Source organism: Podarcis bocagei (genome assembly GCF_964188305.1).
Source record: "Podarcis bocagei genome assembly, chromosome: 15".
NCBI classification, from domain to species: Eukaryota; Metazoa; Chordata; class Lepidosauria; order Squamata; family Lacertidae; genus Podarcis; species Podarcis bocagei.
This window is the reverse complement of record NC_138141.1, coordinates 24,497,499-24,516,145: the sequence shown is the minus strand read 5'-3', so window position 1 is coordinate 24,516,145 and position 18,647 is coordinate 24,497,499. Positions and strand designations below refer to the sequence as shown.

The 18,647-nt window shown below is 46.3% G+C and overlaps 1 protein-coding gene across 2 annotated transcripts in view; it reads right to left on the bottom strand.

Annotated features, from left to right (window-relative positions):
- Nucleotides 1-18,647, bottom strand: part of JHY (junctional cadherin complex regulator) — a 37,015-nt gene that overhangs the window by 10,540 nt on the left and 7,828 nt on the right. For both annotated transcript variants that reach the window (XM_081172538.1, XM_081172539.1), the window contains exons 3-5: nt 18,016-18,520; nt 3,502-4,172; nt 99-387 (exon numbers count right to left, since the gene is read on the bottom strand). In XM_081172538.1, the coding sequence (XP_081028664.1) occupies nt 99-387; nt 3,502-4,172; nt 18,016-18,520 (1,465 nt within the window). The remainder of the gene's footprint in view (nt 1-98; nt 388-3,501; nt 4,173-18,015; nt 18,521-18,647) is intronic.

Genomic DNA, 18,647 nt, shown 5'->3' with positions numbered 1-18,647 from the left:
GAATTCCTTGCAGATCTATCACAAAACACCAGGGGACCACAGGCCTCCTTCCACCCACCCACCCACCCCTGCTCTTCTTGGTGCTCTTCCCAGCTTACCTTCCTGTTCTCCTTCCTCTCCTTCTGTTTTTCCATCTGAATCAAGTAGCCTTCAGAATTGCTGCGGCTCAGAATGGGCTGGCGGGTCTGTTCACAGCTCTCCATGTTGAGTTGCGAGTCGCTCTCTCCCCTCTGTATAATGGGAGGAAACATGGCCGTGAACTGGCTCACAGCGAGGTGATCATCTGCCAGCTGAGAGATTTCTCGGTGATGCCGCTCTGCCGCCTGGATGAGCCGGGTGGCTGGGGACAGGGCTCTTACAGGGGTGTGAGCAGGTGGTTGGGATGGCCTCAAGGAAGAAGAGCAGGAAAAGGGAAGCAAAAGGAAACAAAGTAAAAAGGAAGACCATGGAAAGGAGCAGCAGCAGGGGGGTGAGAATCATTTTTAGACCTATCTAGGTAGTCATATAGGGACGCGGGTGGCGCTGTGGTCTAAACCACAGAGCCTAGGGCTTGCTGATCAGAAGGTTGGCGGTTCGAATCCCCGCGACGGGGTGAGCTCCCGTTGCTCAGTCCCTGCTCCTGCCAACCTAGCAGTTCAAAAGCACGTCAAAGTGCAAGTAGATAAATAGGTACTGCTCTGGCGGGAAGGTAAACGGTGTTTCCGTGCGCTGCTCTGGTTTGCCAGAAGCGGCTTAGTCACATGATCCAGAAGCTGTCTGTGGACAAACGCCAGCTTCCTCGGCCTATAGAGCGAGATGAGCGCCGCAACCCCAGAGTCGTCCGCAACTGGACCTAATGGTCAGGGGTACCTTTACCTTTACCTAGGTAGTCATATGAGTTGGGAGTTGGGTAAGGTATAGCAACAGTACCACTCTATTCTGCCTTTGTCAGACTCCACGCAGAGTACCTTGTCTAGTTCTGGGCACCACAGATTAAGAAGGATATTGATAAGATGGAAGGAGGGCAATGAAGATGACCAAGGGTCTGGAAACCAAGCCTTATGAGGAACAGTTGAGGGACTTGGGTATGTTTCACCTGGAAAAGAGGAGACTAAGAGAAGATATGATAGCCATCTTCAACTGTTTAAAGGCCTGTCACATGGAAGATGGAGTAAGTTTGTTTTCTGCTGCTCCAGAGCAGTGTTTCCCAACCTTTTTTGGTCAAAGGCACACTTGTTTGATGAAAAAAATCTCGCGGCACACCACCATTACAGCCCCGTGACATCAGCGCGCAGCGTCACGCCGGGAGGGACGCACGAAAGTGAAAGTTTTCAATTTTTTTCCCTCCCCCTTGCCGGGGAACCTCCAAGTTTTGGGGGTTGGGGGGGAGGAGGCAGCAAAGCGAGGGACTGAGGGACCCTAACCCTAACCCTCACCGATCACCCGGGAAAGCATGCGAACGAGGAGCTCCCGTGTCCTGCTCCCGGCAGCGGACGGCACAAAGCGAGGAGGCCTGGACAAGGCAGCACGCTCCCCGCTCTCGCTGCATCGGGGCTTTTCTCCTCCAGGCCGCTTTTGAAGTCCCCTTCTCCGCTCCCAAGAGCCGGAGCCGCTGCTTCCAGGCCCTGTCTGAGCCCCGACTTGTGGCCTCACTTCGAGGAGCGCCTGTTGCTGGGGACGGGGCTGCATCCCCCTTAGCCGCCGCCTCGCTTCCTTCCAGGAGATCCGACGGCTCCCCCTCTCCCTCCTGCGCCCGCAGCAGACTGAGACCTCCCCGCCCCCGCCCGGCCCTACCTGGGTGCCTCCAAGCCCGGCCGGCTCCGCGTAGCGCTCCACGCCGGGCAGCTGCAGCGGGGGCGCGCGGCGGCCCAGCTGAGCGCGCCCGGAGCCGCCGCGCCGTCGCTCGCGAGTCCCTCCGAGAGCCCTCGGGGCTGACTCCGGAGTCGCGAGGCGGCGTGTCGCCCAGGGAAGATGCGGCTTCCCACAAGTCCTCCGGGAAGCAAACGCCCTTGCCCGCCTCCCTCCAGGCAACATCTCGCGGCACACCAGGCAACATCTCACGGCACACTAGTGTGCCGCGGAACACCGGTTGGGAAACACTGCTCCAGAGGGTAGAATCTAAACTGATGGCTTCAATTGCAAGAAAGGAGATTCCGATAGAACTTCCTGACAGTAAGAGCTGTTTGACAGTGAAACAGACTTCTTTAGAAGGCGGTGGACTCTCCTTCAATGCAGATTTTAAAACAGGTTGGATGGCCACCTGTCATGGCTGCTTTAGTTAAGATTCCTGCACTGAAGGAGGTTGGACAAGGTGACCTCTGGGGTCCCTTCCAACTCTAGGATTCTATGATTCCATGATATATATTGCAGTGGAGTGTGGAAATAAGCAGTCTGTTAAGACAACTGCTGGTTGGAAAAACAAACAAACTGCTATGAGTTGGGAGGTCAGTCTGGATGGAATCCCTTTCAGAACCTGCAATCCTGTATTTGGTGGGGTAGAATGTATAAGAGCAAGCTTGCCAAACCAGTTCCTTTGTCAAGGTGACGGCTTTGGCTGGCTAGTTAAGTACCATGAGATAGCATAACCAAATAAGTTTCTCTGTACCCTAAAACAAATGAGTGAGCCTTCCTCGCTACCCCACTCACCTGGCTGCTAAGTGGGATAACAAAGCGTGTGTGTGTGTGTGAAAGAGAGATGAAGATGCATGACGAATGCTAGAAGCAGCACAACAATTTTTTTTTGAAAAAAGCTGTTACAGTGGATGAGAGGTATTGCAAGACAATTGTATAGGTAAAAACACGGGCAATACTGCGGAAAAGTTAGTATCTGTTATGTGCTAATTGGGGACCACAGTCCGTATTCATGGCAATTTCAGGCCCAAATCAAGAGAAAACGAGCAAGTACTAGCTATATATCCAGAGCCGTCTTTCCCATTGGTGTTAGTGGTTCGTTGCGCCAGGGCGCCAGCCTCTCAGGGGTGCCCTGGCGAGTGGGGGAGCTGCGCAGCTTTACCGGCAGCCTCCCCTTTCCCTGCATGCCCTCCAGCTGCGCCCTGCCAACTATATGGCTGGCGGGCATGCAGCTTCCTTTCCAAGCCTTCGCAGGAGGAGAGCGACCCCTGTAGGCTTAGGATGGAAGCTGTATGCAGCTTCCCTCCCAAGCCTCTGCATCTGCTAAAGACTGCCCTGCTCCCTGTCGTGGTCCTCCTCCTGCTTCCTGGCAAAAGGTGGCGCACAGCCATCCCGGGCTGCCTCCTTGGGTGCCCCAACGCCAGAGAGCATGTCTGCCAGCACATTTTCCTGCTTAATTGCCGCTGCCATGGCAAGGATCAGGGCGGTGGGGGAGGCAGAGGACATTTTCTACCACCCTGTCCCTTGTTTTGGAGTTGCCGAGGGGGGGGGGGCGCCAGAGGGATCTTTTCACCATGGCACCGGATATGCTTAAGACAGCCCTGTATATATCTACAATGATCCCCTGATTCTCTGACTCTTTTAATAATATTGATTATCCTGCATCCTTACTCTGAGTTACCAGAAACATAGCTGCCGAGGGTCTTCTTTGTATAAATCTGTCTGGGGTTCCAAGACAAAACTTCTCCGTTTACAGGCTGTTGAAGATTAGCATTGTAAGCATCCGAAAAGCTCTTGTGCCCTACGAGGTTCCAACACTTGCCATGTCTGGCGGTAGACCGAGGCTCTGAAACTGTCTGCCTATAGGGATACTGGTGGCGGGACCCAGAAGCGTTTTCAGGATCACATCGGTATTTCTTCTTTTCACCAGTACATGGTGAAGGAAACCCTGTGAAGTTCTGGTAGGAGCTTGGCTGAAGAGGATTCCTAGCAAAGGTCAAGTTCATGGAATTTTGCTTGCCATCCTGATGAACAACATAGGCCGAGTCTGGAGAGAACGGGCTGTCCTGACCAGACCTCCTGGCAGCTAAAGGAGCGGCAAATGGCTTTGGATGCAACCTGTGATGCAACGGACGTCTGGCGTCCTGCTCCGAATCAGGCGCTTCTCTATAAGAGCTGGAATCTGCACAAGCGTTCTCAAATTCTAACAGATTGTGACATCTACCATACTGGCTTCTTAGTTCTACTTGGGCTCCCAATGGATGCTGGAGAGAGCTTTCTTTTGGGGGTGCAGCTTGGCTCGGGTCTGTTCTGCCCGTCTCGGGCCATTGGTATGGGTGAGCCTAAAACAAGCAAACAAAGTTATCGTGAAACTCAAGATATCTTGCATTCATGAAGAATCATGTTTTGAAAATGCGGGCAAGCAACACAAGTGACGCTTCTTTAATATGACATCTTTATCCCAGCCTCTCCAAGGGAGGGATTGCGATGTGGGTTAGGCTTAGAGACATGACTGACCCTGTGAAAACGCCACAGCATAGTGGGGATTTGGAACCCAGTGCTAGTCCAACACACTAACTGCTATGCCATGCAGGCTACCATACTATATGCAACAGCTGCCCTAAATCTGGTTGGTGATGGGTCCTTTTTGTGCATGTACCTATCAAATAAAATTTGATACCAATGTGTTGTAGTGGAGAGAGTTTTGGAAGTGAGTCAGGGAGACCCGGGTCCAAATCTCTGGTCAGCCGAGAGGCTAGTTGGATGGCTTTAGGACAATCTACCATTTCTCAGGTTGTAGTGATGAAATGGGAGAAGCTCTTGATGAGGATAAGTGAATAAAAAGAAATAGAATACAAATAGACGAACACTCATATAAAACCATGCCTACCCGCTGGGATGGGACGCAGGTGGCGCTGTGGGTTAAACCACAGAGCCTAGGACTTGCCGATCGGAAGGTCAGTGGTTCGAATCCCCGCGACAGGGTGAGCTCCCATTGCTCGGTCCCAGCTCCTGCCCTCCTAGCAGTTTGAAAGCACGTTAAAGTGCAAGTAGATAAATAGGTACCACTCCAGTGGGAAGGTAAACAGCGTTTCCGTGCGCTGCTCTGGTTCGCCAGAAGCGGCTTAGTCATGCTGGCCACATGACCCGGAAGCTGTCATGGCCCTCGGCCAATAAAGAGAAATGAGCGCCGCAACCCCAGAGTCAGTCACGACTGGACCTAATGGTCAGGGGTCCCTTTACCTTTACCCGCTGGGATATGGGCAAAGTGGCTGTAGTTGAATCCAAACAGGAACGAGGGGAAGACTCATAGACCTTGTGACTGAGATAAGATAGGGAGAGTGGAACTCTATGACCTTAAACAAAGTTGAGGTGCTCAAGGACTCATTGCTTTGAAACATCAGGTCATGAGCAAGCTTGGCCAACTTTACTACTGCCTGTTAAAATTTGGAATTGTGATAATACTGATGAACCCTCTCGCCCTAATATTCCTCTATGCCTCAATCTTCAAAAGAGTTAGCAACATAGCTTATCAAGAATGCATGCTGTGCTCATGACCTTGGCTGCATTCGATCCAGAGTCAAAATGAAGGCATCCGCCTTCCCTCCAAGTACCATGTAAACAAGCTTTAACCACTGTGTATACCTCAAGTATTACACAAGTAGTAAGCAATCAATGCATGGCATTTTTGCATCTAATGGTTCTGCACAGGAACATTTGCAAGATTATCAGCTCATGCGAACTACATATGTTACAAGCAGAAAACAATTACTTCATGAAAAAGAAGCAAATTGGATTTTGTTTGACCAGGACAAATTACGGTAAGTGTATGTGTAGTAAGCGGTCATCTTAAAGTTCAAGGACTGCTCCCTTCCTGCCTGCCTTCCAGCACAGTGCTTGCAGGCTCAGGAAAAAAAATGTGAAATTGAAAAATAATAATAATTCAATTTCAGAAGAGTTTTACATTTTTTCTGCATCAGTCAATTGTGCTCTACTGCATCCTAAAATAAACAAGGCAGCAATGTCTTGGTACAATCTTCCGTAGAAACAAACACCCTCCTCCCTAAGGAGGCCTGACACTAAAATGAAGAAGACTCGGGGATAATTGTAAGTGCAAAAACACCAGTGTTAAAAAAAATGAAGTCTTGGGGCACCCTGAAAAGTAACAAATCTATTATGCCAAAATTACCAAACAGCAACATTAGACCAAACAATGTTAGACTAATAAACTATTTTACTTCTTTCAAACTTTATTAATTAATCAGTCAGCAGATTCTTAATCCCCCTTTTTAGTAAATAATAATAATAATAATAATAATAATAATAATAATAATAATAATAATTTATATCCCGCCATCCCCAGCCAAAGCCGGGCTCAGAGCAGCTAACAACAATAAAAATAGCAGAGTTTACATAAAATCACAGTCAATTAATTGAAATACATTCTAAAATCAATTCATTCTAAAATCAATTCAGAATCAAATTAATGGCAACCATTGGGCTAGAGTTCTATGAGGATTACAGAAGAAGGGGGTCAGACTGTGCCTTGGCCAAAGGCCTGGTGGAACAGCTCTGTCTTGCAGGCCCTGTGGAAAGATGTTAAGTCCTGCAGGGCCCTAGTCTCTTGTGACAGAGCGTTCCACCAGATCGGGGCCACGGCCGAAAAAGCCCTGGCTCTGGTTGAGGCCAGTCTAATCTCCCTGGGGTCTGGGATCTCCAAGATGTTTTTATTTGAAGACCTTAAGATTCTCTGTGGGACATACCAGGAGAGGCGATCCAGTAGGTATGAGGGTCCTAGGCTGTATAGGGCTTTAAAGGTTAAAACCAGCACCTTAAACCTGATCCTGTACTCCACCGGGAGCCAGTGCAGCTGGTATAGCACCGGATGAATGTGCTCCCATGGCAAGGACCCCATGAAGAGTCTCACTGCGGCATTCTGCACCTGCTGGAGTTTCTGGGTCAGTCTCAAGGGCAGCCCCACGTAGAGTGAGTTACAATAATCAAGCCTGGAGGTGACCCTCGTGTGGATCACAGTGGTTAGGTCAGGGCGCCCTAGCAGTTGTAAAACTGACAGATGGTCAGTGCCATGCTAAAAGGCAAATCTTTTTTTCTCGGAGATTTTTATTAAAGTTTTTCATCATACAATAAAATAGGAGCTACAAAAAATGCAAATAGAAAAAGTAAAGTACAGACTCCTCTTAGTAATTCTTAGCCCTTACCATCCACAGAGGGATAGCAGCTCCTCCCAGCTCTCAGCTGGGACCTTTCCTTTCTCTTCCCAGCCTCTCACCCTGGAAGATGCAGTGGCGTAGCGTGGGGGGTGCAGGGGGGGCCGGCCGCACCGGGCGCAACATCTGGGGGTTAGGGTTAGGGGGCGCAAATCCACGGGTTAGGGGGCGCAAATCCACAGGTTAGGGGGCGCAAATTACTTGCCTTGCCCCGGGTGCTGACAACCCACGCTACGCCACTGGGAAGATGTACTTTTCCCTGTCTTCTACCCAGGGCTAACCATCTAACACCCATCTAACACCCCCAGGAGTACGCAATCCCTGGACCTTAATAGAGGCTCCAGATAGAGGACTCCAAAGAAAAAGAAAAAGAGGGAAATTCTTCATATTCATCCATAAAAGAGAACATGCCTCTTTGAAGATGATGCTTACTAAATGACACATATGTGATCATCTAAAAATAAACAAGGAAGCTGCTTCAGAACTCTTCATTTTTCCCATGTGCAAATTTAATCAGAGGAACATAGGAATCTGCCTTATAGTGAGTAAGACCAGTGGTCCACGCAGCTCAATATTGTCCACACTGACTGGCAGCCTTTCCCTGCCCTACCCTGAGATCCCACTGGTTGAATCTGGGACTTTCTGCATACAAGCGAATGCCTTACCACTGAGCTACAACCTGCCCTGGTATAACTGATGAGCCAAAGTTCCTTTAATTCTCCAACAGCCCAACCAAAAAGATGCAACACTTGTGTTTAGAAAAGGCAACAAGATGAAGCAAATCGAGGACTGGCCTGAGGCATCGGGAGGAGGGCCTGCTGCTTCTGCCACTGTGCCATGAAAATTAACGTGTGCTCTGTGTGTTCTTCATGCAAACGTCCATATTGGAAGAGTTTGAATCATACCAGCATTGTACCTCCTCTGCCAAAGGCAGGATGCCTCTCAATATCAGCTGCTGCACTCATGCCCCGTTTTCAGGTTCCCCACAGGCATCTGGTTGGCCACCAAGAGGACAGGATGCTGACCTAGATGGGCCATTGGCCTGATCCTGCAAGCTCACCTTGTGTTCCTATCTTAAGTTCACCTCCCCCCCCCCCAGGGGTAGAACTGCCTGATTTGGCCTTTTGGGGAATGGGCTTCTGTTCTGTGCCTACACTGCTTTAGATTCACGGTGATGAGGGCAAAAGATCAGTCGGCTGCTTCTGGGGCTTGTCCAAGGTGTTTTACTCCTCCATGCAAAGGACAGGATGGCACCTCCCCCCGTTTCCATGTACAAAAGCCAACCAGGCTGATTGGCAGATGAAGATGATGGACTTTTCGGAGCTAGCTGACCTGACTGGAAGAATCCGCGACCAGAAAGAAGAGGAGTTGCAAGAGGACTGGAGGAAATTTAAGGACTGTTTGAATAAACATTGTAACATAAAAAATTAGAAATTACTTGAAAGAAAACAAATAGGCCTAGGATTAAATCAAGTTATAATAAAATAAATGGGATTTAGAATGTTAAGAAAAGTGAATAAGATGGACTATAATTGGAAATTGTTTTAGTTTAATAATGATATTGGAAAGCTGTTACTTTTAACTACAAGGAAACTCAGAAGGGAGGGACTTGAGGAAGTCAACTAAGATGCTTAAAAGGTTGGATTTGTGAAGAATAAAGTTTGTTGTTATTGTTTATCTGTTTATTTGTTTATTTTTTCTGTTTTTGTGTACCACTCTGCTTTGTGGTTTTTGCTATCATTGTGGAAAATCTAATAATATATATATATATATATATATATATATATATATATATATATATATATATATGAGAAGCCAACCAGGCTGGCAGGTGAATCTGACTTTGACAGTGGCAATAAAAGAGGGCCTCATTCAAGGGCAACAGGCAAGCAAAGGTAGACCGCAGGCAGGCTATGTAGCACACAAACAGCTCTCTTCACTCGCAGCCCCCTCTGCAACTGCCACCTGAGGCGTCTGACTCACTTTGCCTAATGGCAGCGCTGACCCTGGCTGAGTCAATGTCTGAATAGGAGCTAAGAGGTCTCCCTCGCCATTTTAAAGAACCATCAAATTCAAAATGGATTGCGGGGGGAAAAGTTAAAGCTTCATCAAGTTCCAGTTAAGGCCTCAGGTGCCACTCCTCATGAGGTGAGACGCTGGACTCCCGAGAGGTAACGCACAAAGCCCTTCTCAATCCATTTAATCTTTGTCCGCACTGAACTCCTCCATTTCATCCTCCAGCCTCCCCAGGGTTCCTTTGTGTCCAACACTTGCATTGAAGACAGAGTGTATGCACTCAGAATAACTGCTTAATGGTAGGTATTAAGTCACATATAGAGCAGAATGTTTTAGTGAAAGCTTTAGCACTAGGGAATCCCAGCTCCCGGTGACAAGACGATAACCTGTTAGCCAGACCTTTTCTCTAGTGATTAGTGTTTATATGCAGAGCCAAATCTTGCTTATAGCCCTACAGTCTCGGCGTGAGACGGAGGCAAGCGGTGAGCTGGCCATCGCTTTCCTGCTTGGGTGCCTTGAGCGGTGTTGTAAAAAGAAAAAAGGGGGGGAATTAAAAATTCACTTTTCAGCAAAGAAAAACTTGCATCGCTTTACTGTCGCAGCATAACATTCCTCTTTGGCTTGTCTCCTAAAGAGTGGGCAGCTGGAAACTCAAAACAGTATGTTCAAGAGGTTAGACCATAATCTCAAGCACACAATCCAACTAAAAAAAAAGAAAGAGAGAGAAATGGCCTTTCTCAAAGCCATCATATGGGGAGAGTCTTTGCCAGATACAGCTATACGTACAAGGGCTCTTGAAATACCGTTTTAAAAAATGTGGACAGATTAGGGGCAGAGCTCCCCTATACAATACCACTTGCCCCTATTGTATACATCAGAACACTCACAGACCCTCCAAGTGTCCCTATTTTCCAGGGGCAAAACAACAACAACAACAGCAACAACAAAACAACAACAAGTCCCTATTTTCATTGGAGAAATGTTGGAGGGTATGCACTCTGAAGAGACTTTCATGGGTGAAACTGACCCAGTTGAAAAGTACTGAATTTGAGTGTTGATCCAAGAGTCAACAATAGCATGACCGCCTCTTCCCATATGAACCTACCCGGCCCCTGAGATCATTTTCGGAGGGCCTCCTTTGTGTGCCGCCTCCTCGAGAGGTCCAGAGGGTGGCAACACGAGAATGGGCCTTCTCTGCAGTGGTTCCCCATCTATGGAATGCTCTCCCCAGGGAAGTTCGACTGGCACCTACATTACACACCTTTAGCCAGTGTGGTGTAGTGGTTAAGAGCGGTAATCACGTAATCTGGGGAACCGGGTTTGCGTCCCCACTCCTCCACATGCAGCTGCTGGGTGACCTTGGGCTAGTCACATTTCTTTGAAGTCTCTCATCCCCACTCACCTCACAGAGTGTTTGCTGTGGGGGAGGAAGGGAAAGGAGATTGTTAGCCGCTTTGAGACTCCTTAAAGGGAGTGAAAGGCGGGATATCAAATCCAAACTCTTCTTCTTCTTCTCTTCTTAGGCGGTGGGCAAAAAAGTTCCTTTTTAACCAGGCCTTTGGTTGATCTTATTGACATCCAATACCTGTTTAAAACGTGGCTTTTTTGGGGGGTGGCGTTATTGGGTTATTGCTTTTGATTTGATTTGATATGTTGTGGTCTTGTTGTGAACTGCCCTGAGACCTCTGGGTATAGGGCGGGATATACTGTGAGTTGAATTAATAATAATAATATCCATAGAATCATAGAGTTGGAAGGAATCCTGAGAACCATCTAGTCCAATTCCTTCCAATTCAGGCATAACAACAACAACAAGAATCTTATTTGTACCCCGCCCATCTGGCTGGGTTTCCCCAGCCCCTCTGGGCAGCTTCCAACAAAGACCAAAAATACACTAAAATGTCACACATTAAAAACTTCCCTGAACATCTCAACTAAAGCATCCATGACAGATGACCAATCCTGCGATAGCTCTCCTTCACACATTCAACATTTGCCCAAATATATGCATTTTTATACACGTTGTTTGGTTGGAGAACAGTGTTACAAAATTCAGTGAAGGGCGAATTGCGGAGGATAGCAGAGTTTCAGTCTGGGTACGGCTTCAGAAAGCGAGAATGATGCAGGTTTACCTCTGAAAGAGAACTGAACTGAATTTCTCCTCCACCTCTGATCTTAACTCCTTGCTTCCAAGGCTCTGTGCTGCATCTGCAAAATGGCCGCTTAACAGTGGTATGGATGGAGTCTGGGGCAGGCAAATGGATCCTGATCCCTGTGCCATCTCCATGCTGGCACAGTGCAGAGATGGATTCAGGGGAGCACAAATGGGGTGGCACCCTGTATGAAGCTAAAATTCAGTGCCCCCCTGCCACTGAATTTTAGCTTCGTACAGGGTGCCACTGAAATTTGAGACCCCCAAGGTCCACCGCTGCATAGTGATCAGGCCCGGACTGTGTCTGATGCTGGCCAGTGCCAATTGCAAGACCAGCTCAGGACCCATCAGATTCTGAGCTGGTGCAGTCCCATGCTAAGAACCCTCCATTTCAGGGCCTTCTGCCAGACTCCGCTGGCAGAGGTACTGCGAGCATGCCTCCTGCCCGTTCAAAAGCCAGCTGAGCTGGCAGAAGCAAGGGAAAGGATACTATAAGGGGAAAGGCTTTAGCTGAGTGGTATAGCATCTGCTTTGCATGTAGAAACTGATAGGCAGAAGTTATACGTGCTTCATTTATTTTTCGCTACCGCTGATTTCAATCATACTTTGAAAATTTCCCAAACCGTTTTTTTAAAAAAAGAACTTTTACCAATAATTTTTAATGTTTTCTTTTATATTGTTGTAAACTGCTTAGAGGTTTGTTTGCTTTTTACAATCAGGCAATATATACATTATGTTAAAAATAAAATAAACAGGTTCAATCCCTGGCCTCCCCGGGTAGGTCTGGGAGAGACTCCTATCTGAAACCCTAGAAAGCAGCTGCCAGCCAGTGTAGACAATACTGAGCTGAAGAGCCAATGGGCTTGGCACAGTATAAAGGAGCTTCCTATTTTCCTGTGCTGCCTCACAGCCCAGAATAAGGGGGTGGGGTGGATTTCAACCTAAGAAGCAGCATTTGTTTGCCCCCTTCTCCCTCCCGAGTCGCTTTTCCTTTTATGTCATGACTTTTAGGTTGTAAGCCTGAGGGTCGAGACCATTTCGTCAGTGACATCTGTAAGCCTTTTTTTTGGCTGAAGAACAGGATGAAGATGCTTTAAACAAACAAACAACGAATGGGGAACAGACATTTGCCCCTTCTCTCCCCCCCTTGTGAGGTGGTTTGGGCCACAATCTGTTTATCTACAGCATGAGTTGGCTGCTCCTTTAAACATGCCCCTAATTATTAATCTTGCAAATCCTTACTCCTCTTTCAATTGCAAGCATTACCACTGCATTTCTCTTTTATTTTAAGAGCACGAGACCAAATGAGCCCTTTAAGCCTCGTATTGTTCCAATCCCTTTTTGCATTACACTCTAAGGAGGAGGCTAAATTAATTACAGTCCCCTGCCCCCCCACCTCTCATTTAGGTCCTGCCTGAACTGTAGCTGTACAGTAATTAACGTGTTTGTGTCTGGATAAATAAGGAAACAAAATGCCCTTCCATGGTGCTGTCCTGGGAGACGTTCCATCCTCCAGATGTTGTTGGACTACAACTGCTGTTGACCCCTGACCCCTGGCCAGGCTGGCTGGGGGCTGATGGGAATTGCAGTTTGGCAATATCTGGAGGGTGCCCTGTTGGCTATCCCTGATATAAAGCATGCTCAGTGAGGTCCTGCTATGGGTAGAAATAATGTGCTGAGCATCATAGCATGCAGCTGAGAATGACCCAAAAGGAGCAATGGTGCAGGCATTGGTGGCCTGACCCCATTTGCCTTTGCTGCTCCAGGAAGGCAGGCAGCACTTTGCAGCTGGGTAGCCATATCAAACCAAGGGAAATTCAGAACCATAACTTTCAGGGGTCTTCAGCTCATGTAATTAATCCTCTCGCTGAGTCACATTGATCCAAGTACTAATTAATGGCTGAGCCTATCCGCCCTCACAGCACCACAGGGCAGTTTAGAAATATTGAGAAGCCACCCGAGAGCTCAGCTCTTCCAGAACAAACGGAGACAGACAGATTTTTGCTGCTGGGAGAAAAAAATGTTTTGGTAGCGCCACAAGCCGCACAGTGCGCCGGGCAGGTAAGAGCATGCGTCTGCATTATCTCTTTGAAAGAAGAACAGGACAGAACTTCGACCCACTCTCCTTCCTTCCTTCTTCTTCTTCTTTTTTTTTGGAAGCGAACTGTTCTATTAATGCCAATCAAATTGAGAAAATGATCAAATGAAATTGCATTTTGAGCATCATAAGCTGTGTAATGTCTATTCTGTTAAATTGAGGCCCGTAATTGCTTCTCTGCTGAAAAGATACAACAAAGGCAGCAATCATGAGATGTCATTATCCCGGACTAGAAAACCGGCCTTTGCAGGGAGGACTTCAAAGGCTTGTGGTTCTCGAATTGCATTTGGCTGCTATTGTTGGAGCGCAGGCAATCTTGATTAGGTGTTTACACGGAGGTAAGGCACAGTGCACAGAGAGTCTGAGTGCCTTGGTCTAGAGCCATTAAAAAATCGTACATTATGTTCCTCGCTTTGAAGTAAGGGGTTTACAGGGAGGAAAAGAAACTCAGTATGAGCACAGCTCAGCTAGATAGGCCCCGCTACTTCGCTCTCGTGCTCAAAGAAACTCATCATCGGGTTCTTAGGGAATCAGGCAGCACTGCAAAAGAAGTTGATGCTTTAGAAAATACGATCTGAACGAGGGAAACATTCACTTCAGCCCAGATTTGTACAGCCTGGCGCAGATGTATACCCATTTAACAACAACGGGAGTAGCAACAATAATTATAATTAGCATTTATATAGCTTTCCTCGCTAACTGTTCCAAGATAACCTAATCTTAAGGCTGCTTTGCACATTACATTCTTTTAGATGTGCATCTTTCAGGTGGACACTCAAGGTCAAATTACATGTGGTTTAATGTTGTGTATATCTGCCCCCTCCCCGATGTAAATAGCAGCTGATGAAAGCCCAGATTTGGAGCAGAAGATGGATTAACCCTTTCCTTCCAGCAGGTCCAAAAGCAAGCAAGCAAACAAAAAACCCTGCCCCCGCTCTCCAGCTGCAATTAACAAATTAAATAAGTTCCCATGAGTGTCGCCTTGGAAATAAGCCCCCAAATGTTACAAAGGGTAGGATTTAATGTTGCACCATGACAAACATTCCACCTGTGCAAGCATTTTGGCTTGCCAGTTAGGACAATTCCACCTTCTTCTCCCTGTGTGCTGCTCTGGACACTCTCCAGACTCCCACTAAAGCCAATTTTGGGGGTGCACAGGCAGAGGAAAGCCCGATTGCACAAGCGGAAGTCCTTGCATAGGGCCTCTGCTTGATGGGGCTTGTTAGGAGAATCCTGCCCAACCCCCCCCCCCAAAAAAAAAATTGGTTCTAGTCTGCTAAGAGGCTAAATAGCCTTTGTTTTCAGCCTGGATGCAGAGGAGAGGGTGTGCAGGCTATTAACTTCTTAGAAGGCTAGTAAAATAAATTAATGATAGCCTTTTACCAACTTGGCTGAGGAGGGACCAAGCAATTTATATGTTCTCTGCTAGCTATGCTCACTTTTCCATACGGAATTCCAGGAGAGTGGTTAGAGGCAAAGATGTGTTAGTGCTATTGGAAGTCTCCCTCCCAATGCAAATGGTAGGAGCCAAAGGCGGGTGGAGTTGTCTACTATTTACAGTGGTACCTCTGAGTGTGAACGGGATCCATTCTGGAGCCCCGTTCACATCCAGAAGCGAATGCAACCCGCGTCCGCGCAGGTCGCGATTTGACGCTTCTGCGCATGACATCATTTTTACCATCTGCGCATGCACGAGCGGTGAAACCAGGAAGTAACACGCTCCGTTACTTCCGGGTCACTGCAGCGCGCAACCCGAAAATTCTTATCCCAAAGCTACTTCAACCCGAGGTATGACTGTATAGGGTTCACAAAGGCAAGACCACAGACAACATCCATGGGACCCATAAATACTGAAAGAGGGAGTCAGTGCTGTTAATAGAAAGATCGGTGCAAAATATTTCAGCAAAATAGTACATAAAAATGCACCTGAAACTGAGTCGGGAAGAAACATATGTGAAATAGACCCATATTGTAGCCAGATTACCATGAAAGAGGTTGAAAATACAAAATCCCCTTGTGAAGCTAATCTAAGATTTTATTTTAATTTGTATTTATATTGTTTCATAAGATAATACTTTTCGTAAGGGACACATAATCTGCCAAACATGAGAAGTCCCTTATTTTTAGTTGGCTTTGACAAACCGGTGAATCAAGATACAATCTGGAGATCTCGTCAACTGCTCTGCAGTAAATTCTTCTTAGATTCAGCTGTTTATGGGCTCTGCTGACTTTGTCTGTGGTTTGAGTACTGCACAGAAACATGCCAAAGGAAAGCTCGTTCTTTTAACTGCTACCTTTAACAAGCAAACAACAAATGTATTTCCTTAGAGTAGGTTTTGCTGAAACTGTGCACCAATTAAGATGGTATTACGTTATGCCAAGGTTTAACTTCCAGAGGCTAACAGCATTAATCGCTTTGACATGCCAAGAAACATAGCTCCATTGAGCTGATTGCTAAATACGTACAAACCACAAAGAATTCAAGTGAAATCTGTTGGTGGGTAATTTATCTCTCCCCACACCAATGCTTATCATCATTCCACATTGCCCGTTATTTACTTCTGGGTGCTTTTCCCTCTGCATTAGATCAATATTAACCCAGAAGAATTCAACCTACTCCTGCGTTTAAACCTCTGGAAGTATTCTAACCAAGAACTATTGAGAACGGATGTAGGATTATTATTATTAGTAGTATTATTAATTACAAATAGTTATAACGCAAAAGGAAGTGGGAAAGGAAGAAAGAAACCATAGCAATTTCACACCCTAATTCAATGATGGAGAACCTGTGGCCCTCCAGATAGAGGGACAACAACTCCCTTCAGCCTCAGCCAACAAGGCCAGTGGCCCGGGATCATGGGAGTTGTAGTCCAGAATCACCCACCCTGTCCTAATGCTTCATAAGCATAAAGAAACATTTGCACACTTACTTGGCAGTATGGCTTACTGAATTCTGTGAGACTTGCCGTATTTTACGCTCTATAAGACACACCTTTTCCCCTCCAAAAATTAAGGGGAAATGTGTGTGCATCTTATGGAGTGAATGCAGGCTCCATGGCTTCAACGAAAGCAACGTGAAGCCTCCGGAGTGCAGTGGGAGCAGTCCTGCTGAGCTCCGGAGGCTTCGCGTTGCTTTCGCTGAAGCCAGGAGACAAAGAGGGATCGGTGCGCACCAATCCCTCTTGCTCTCCTGGCTTCACTTTGCTGGAGAGGCACTGTGCAGAGAGGGAGAGAATTTTTTTTTCTTGTTCCCCCCCTCTAAAACTAGGTGCGTCTTATGGTCAGGTGCGTTCTATAGAGCGAAAAATACGATATTTTCAAGTAAGCATGCATAGGATGGGCCATGAAAGTCCAAATTACAAATGAGGTGGTCCCCGGGTTTGAATCCTGCCTCTGTCGTGAATTCACTAGGTGCCCTCAGGCAAGTCATTCTCTCAGCCTCAGCTTCTCCCATCTGCAAAATGGCAACATTAGTAATGGCCTACTAGGAGGTGCACCAATGAGAGCAAAAATTGTGGTGTTCCAAATGTGGGTCCTTCTTGCTATGGGAGATTATTCAGAAAAAGTGTTTTGTACATTTGAAATTTGCTGTATAATTGCCATAGCTGCAGCCCTAAACAGACTGAACCATATATCATTATAATCACTTTTCACATTTCAGAAATAAAGACCTGCTATACTGGAAACAGTGGCACATTCTTAAAGGAAAGATGGTGTTTAAGGGTAAAATCTGCAGGGTGGCATGACTCTAGGCTACACCACACATATTCCCAATTCTGCAGTAGTGGCAAATATAGAAAAATCAACACATCAACACATCCTTTATCTTCCTTCATTTGAAGCGAGCAGTATTTGCCCCAGATGAATTCCATATGCAAAATCTGCATTTCCAAATATTGCTGTCAGGGAAAGAAATTGCCAGGACTCCAACTAGCATTAAAGCATTCATTCAGTGCCCCCTAGCGTGTGAAAAAGTTTATGTCAAGTGCTAGAGATTAGGACTGAAGTAATGTAGAGCATCCTTCAAGGAAATGTCTGATTTGGGAGTAGGTAGGGTGGAAGCATCGTTTGTGAAAAGGATTTCATTTTGTCTAGATTGTAGCTTGATTTGTCAAATCCTTTTCACAGTCAATGCATATTTTTTATATCTACGTCATCTGCCGCATAAATCAATACTGTGCCATCCTATACACATCTACTCAAGAGCAAGTCCCAATGAGTTCAACCGGATTTACTCCCAGGTAACCCCCGTCTCAAAAATATGTTCATAACCCTGCACCCCATCTGGTGGAAGTCCTGGTGCTAATTTATTTATTGTATTTCTGTCTCACGTTTCTCCCAAGCTGGGACTCCAGGAGGCTTACAACATTCTAAAAACATTGTTTGAAACCCAGCCAGATGGGCAGGGTACAAATAAATTATTATTATTATTATTATTATTATTATTATTATTATTATTAGTATTAGTATTAGTATTAGTATTAAATACAAAGTGATAAAAATAAGCTGCTTAATGGGGCAACTTCATGGAACGCAAACCCTCGTTTTATTGGATGGTTTGCAAATATTGCATTGCACACAGTACAAATTAAAGAAAATAAAATCTGAGACATGAAGGGTTTTGAACACACTGACATGTAAATAATTGCTAAGCGCTGTCAGAACATTCTGAGCAGAGGTCATTCACCTACCTCTTCTTCATGGTCTTCCCTTTGCTTTTTACCATGGCGCTGAAGATAAGAATTGTTCTCTTGGATCGCTAGTCCCAAAGTGAGCTTGTTCTTTTCGACAAAGTCCTTCTCAGGCCTTGGTTTAAACTCTTTCATCTGAGTAGAAGAACTGTCGCTGTGTATACTAGAACAGCTGTTATAATGGCAAAGAACTACTACTTCCTGTTCCTTGTTATACAAACCACAAGATCCATTGCTGACCTTTGCAGGCTGATCGCAAGAGTTCAAGAGCTCCCTGTCAAACACAGGTGGTCTGTTTTGTGGTCTTTCCTGGTGCTGGCGATGCCTGTATATGAATCTGAACTGGGAAGGGCTGCCATTTGAATCGATGGAGAGAACAGGCAAGTCTTCGTCTTCCTCTGGGGGACAGCCATCTAATTCGACAAAGCCTACTGCCTTTTTATTATTCTTCCAGTTGGGATTATATCTCAGCTCTGAATACCTGTCCACTGTTTCCTTTTCGTTACTAAAAGGAACAAACGAAAAGGAAGTTTTGATCAAGAAAAGCATTATTTTCAAAGGCTTCTTATTTTACAATCCCAGTCATGGGCCCTAACTATTATAAGAATTTTAAGGTTCGGATGCAAGGAATA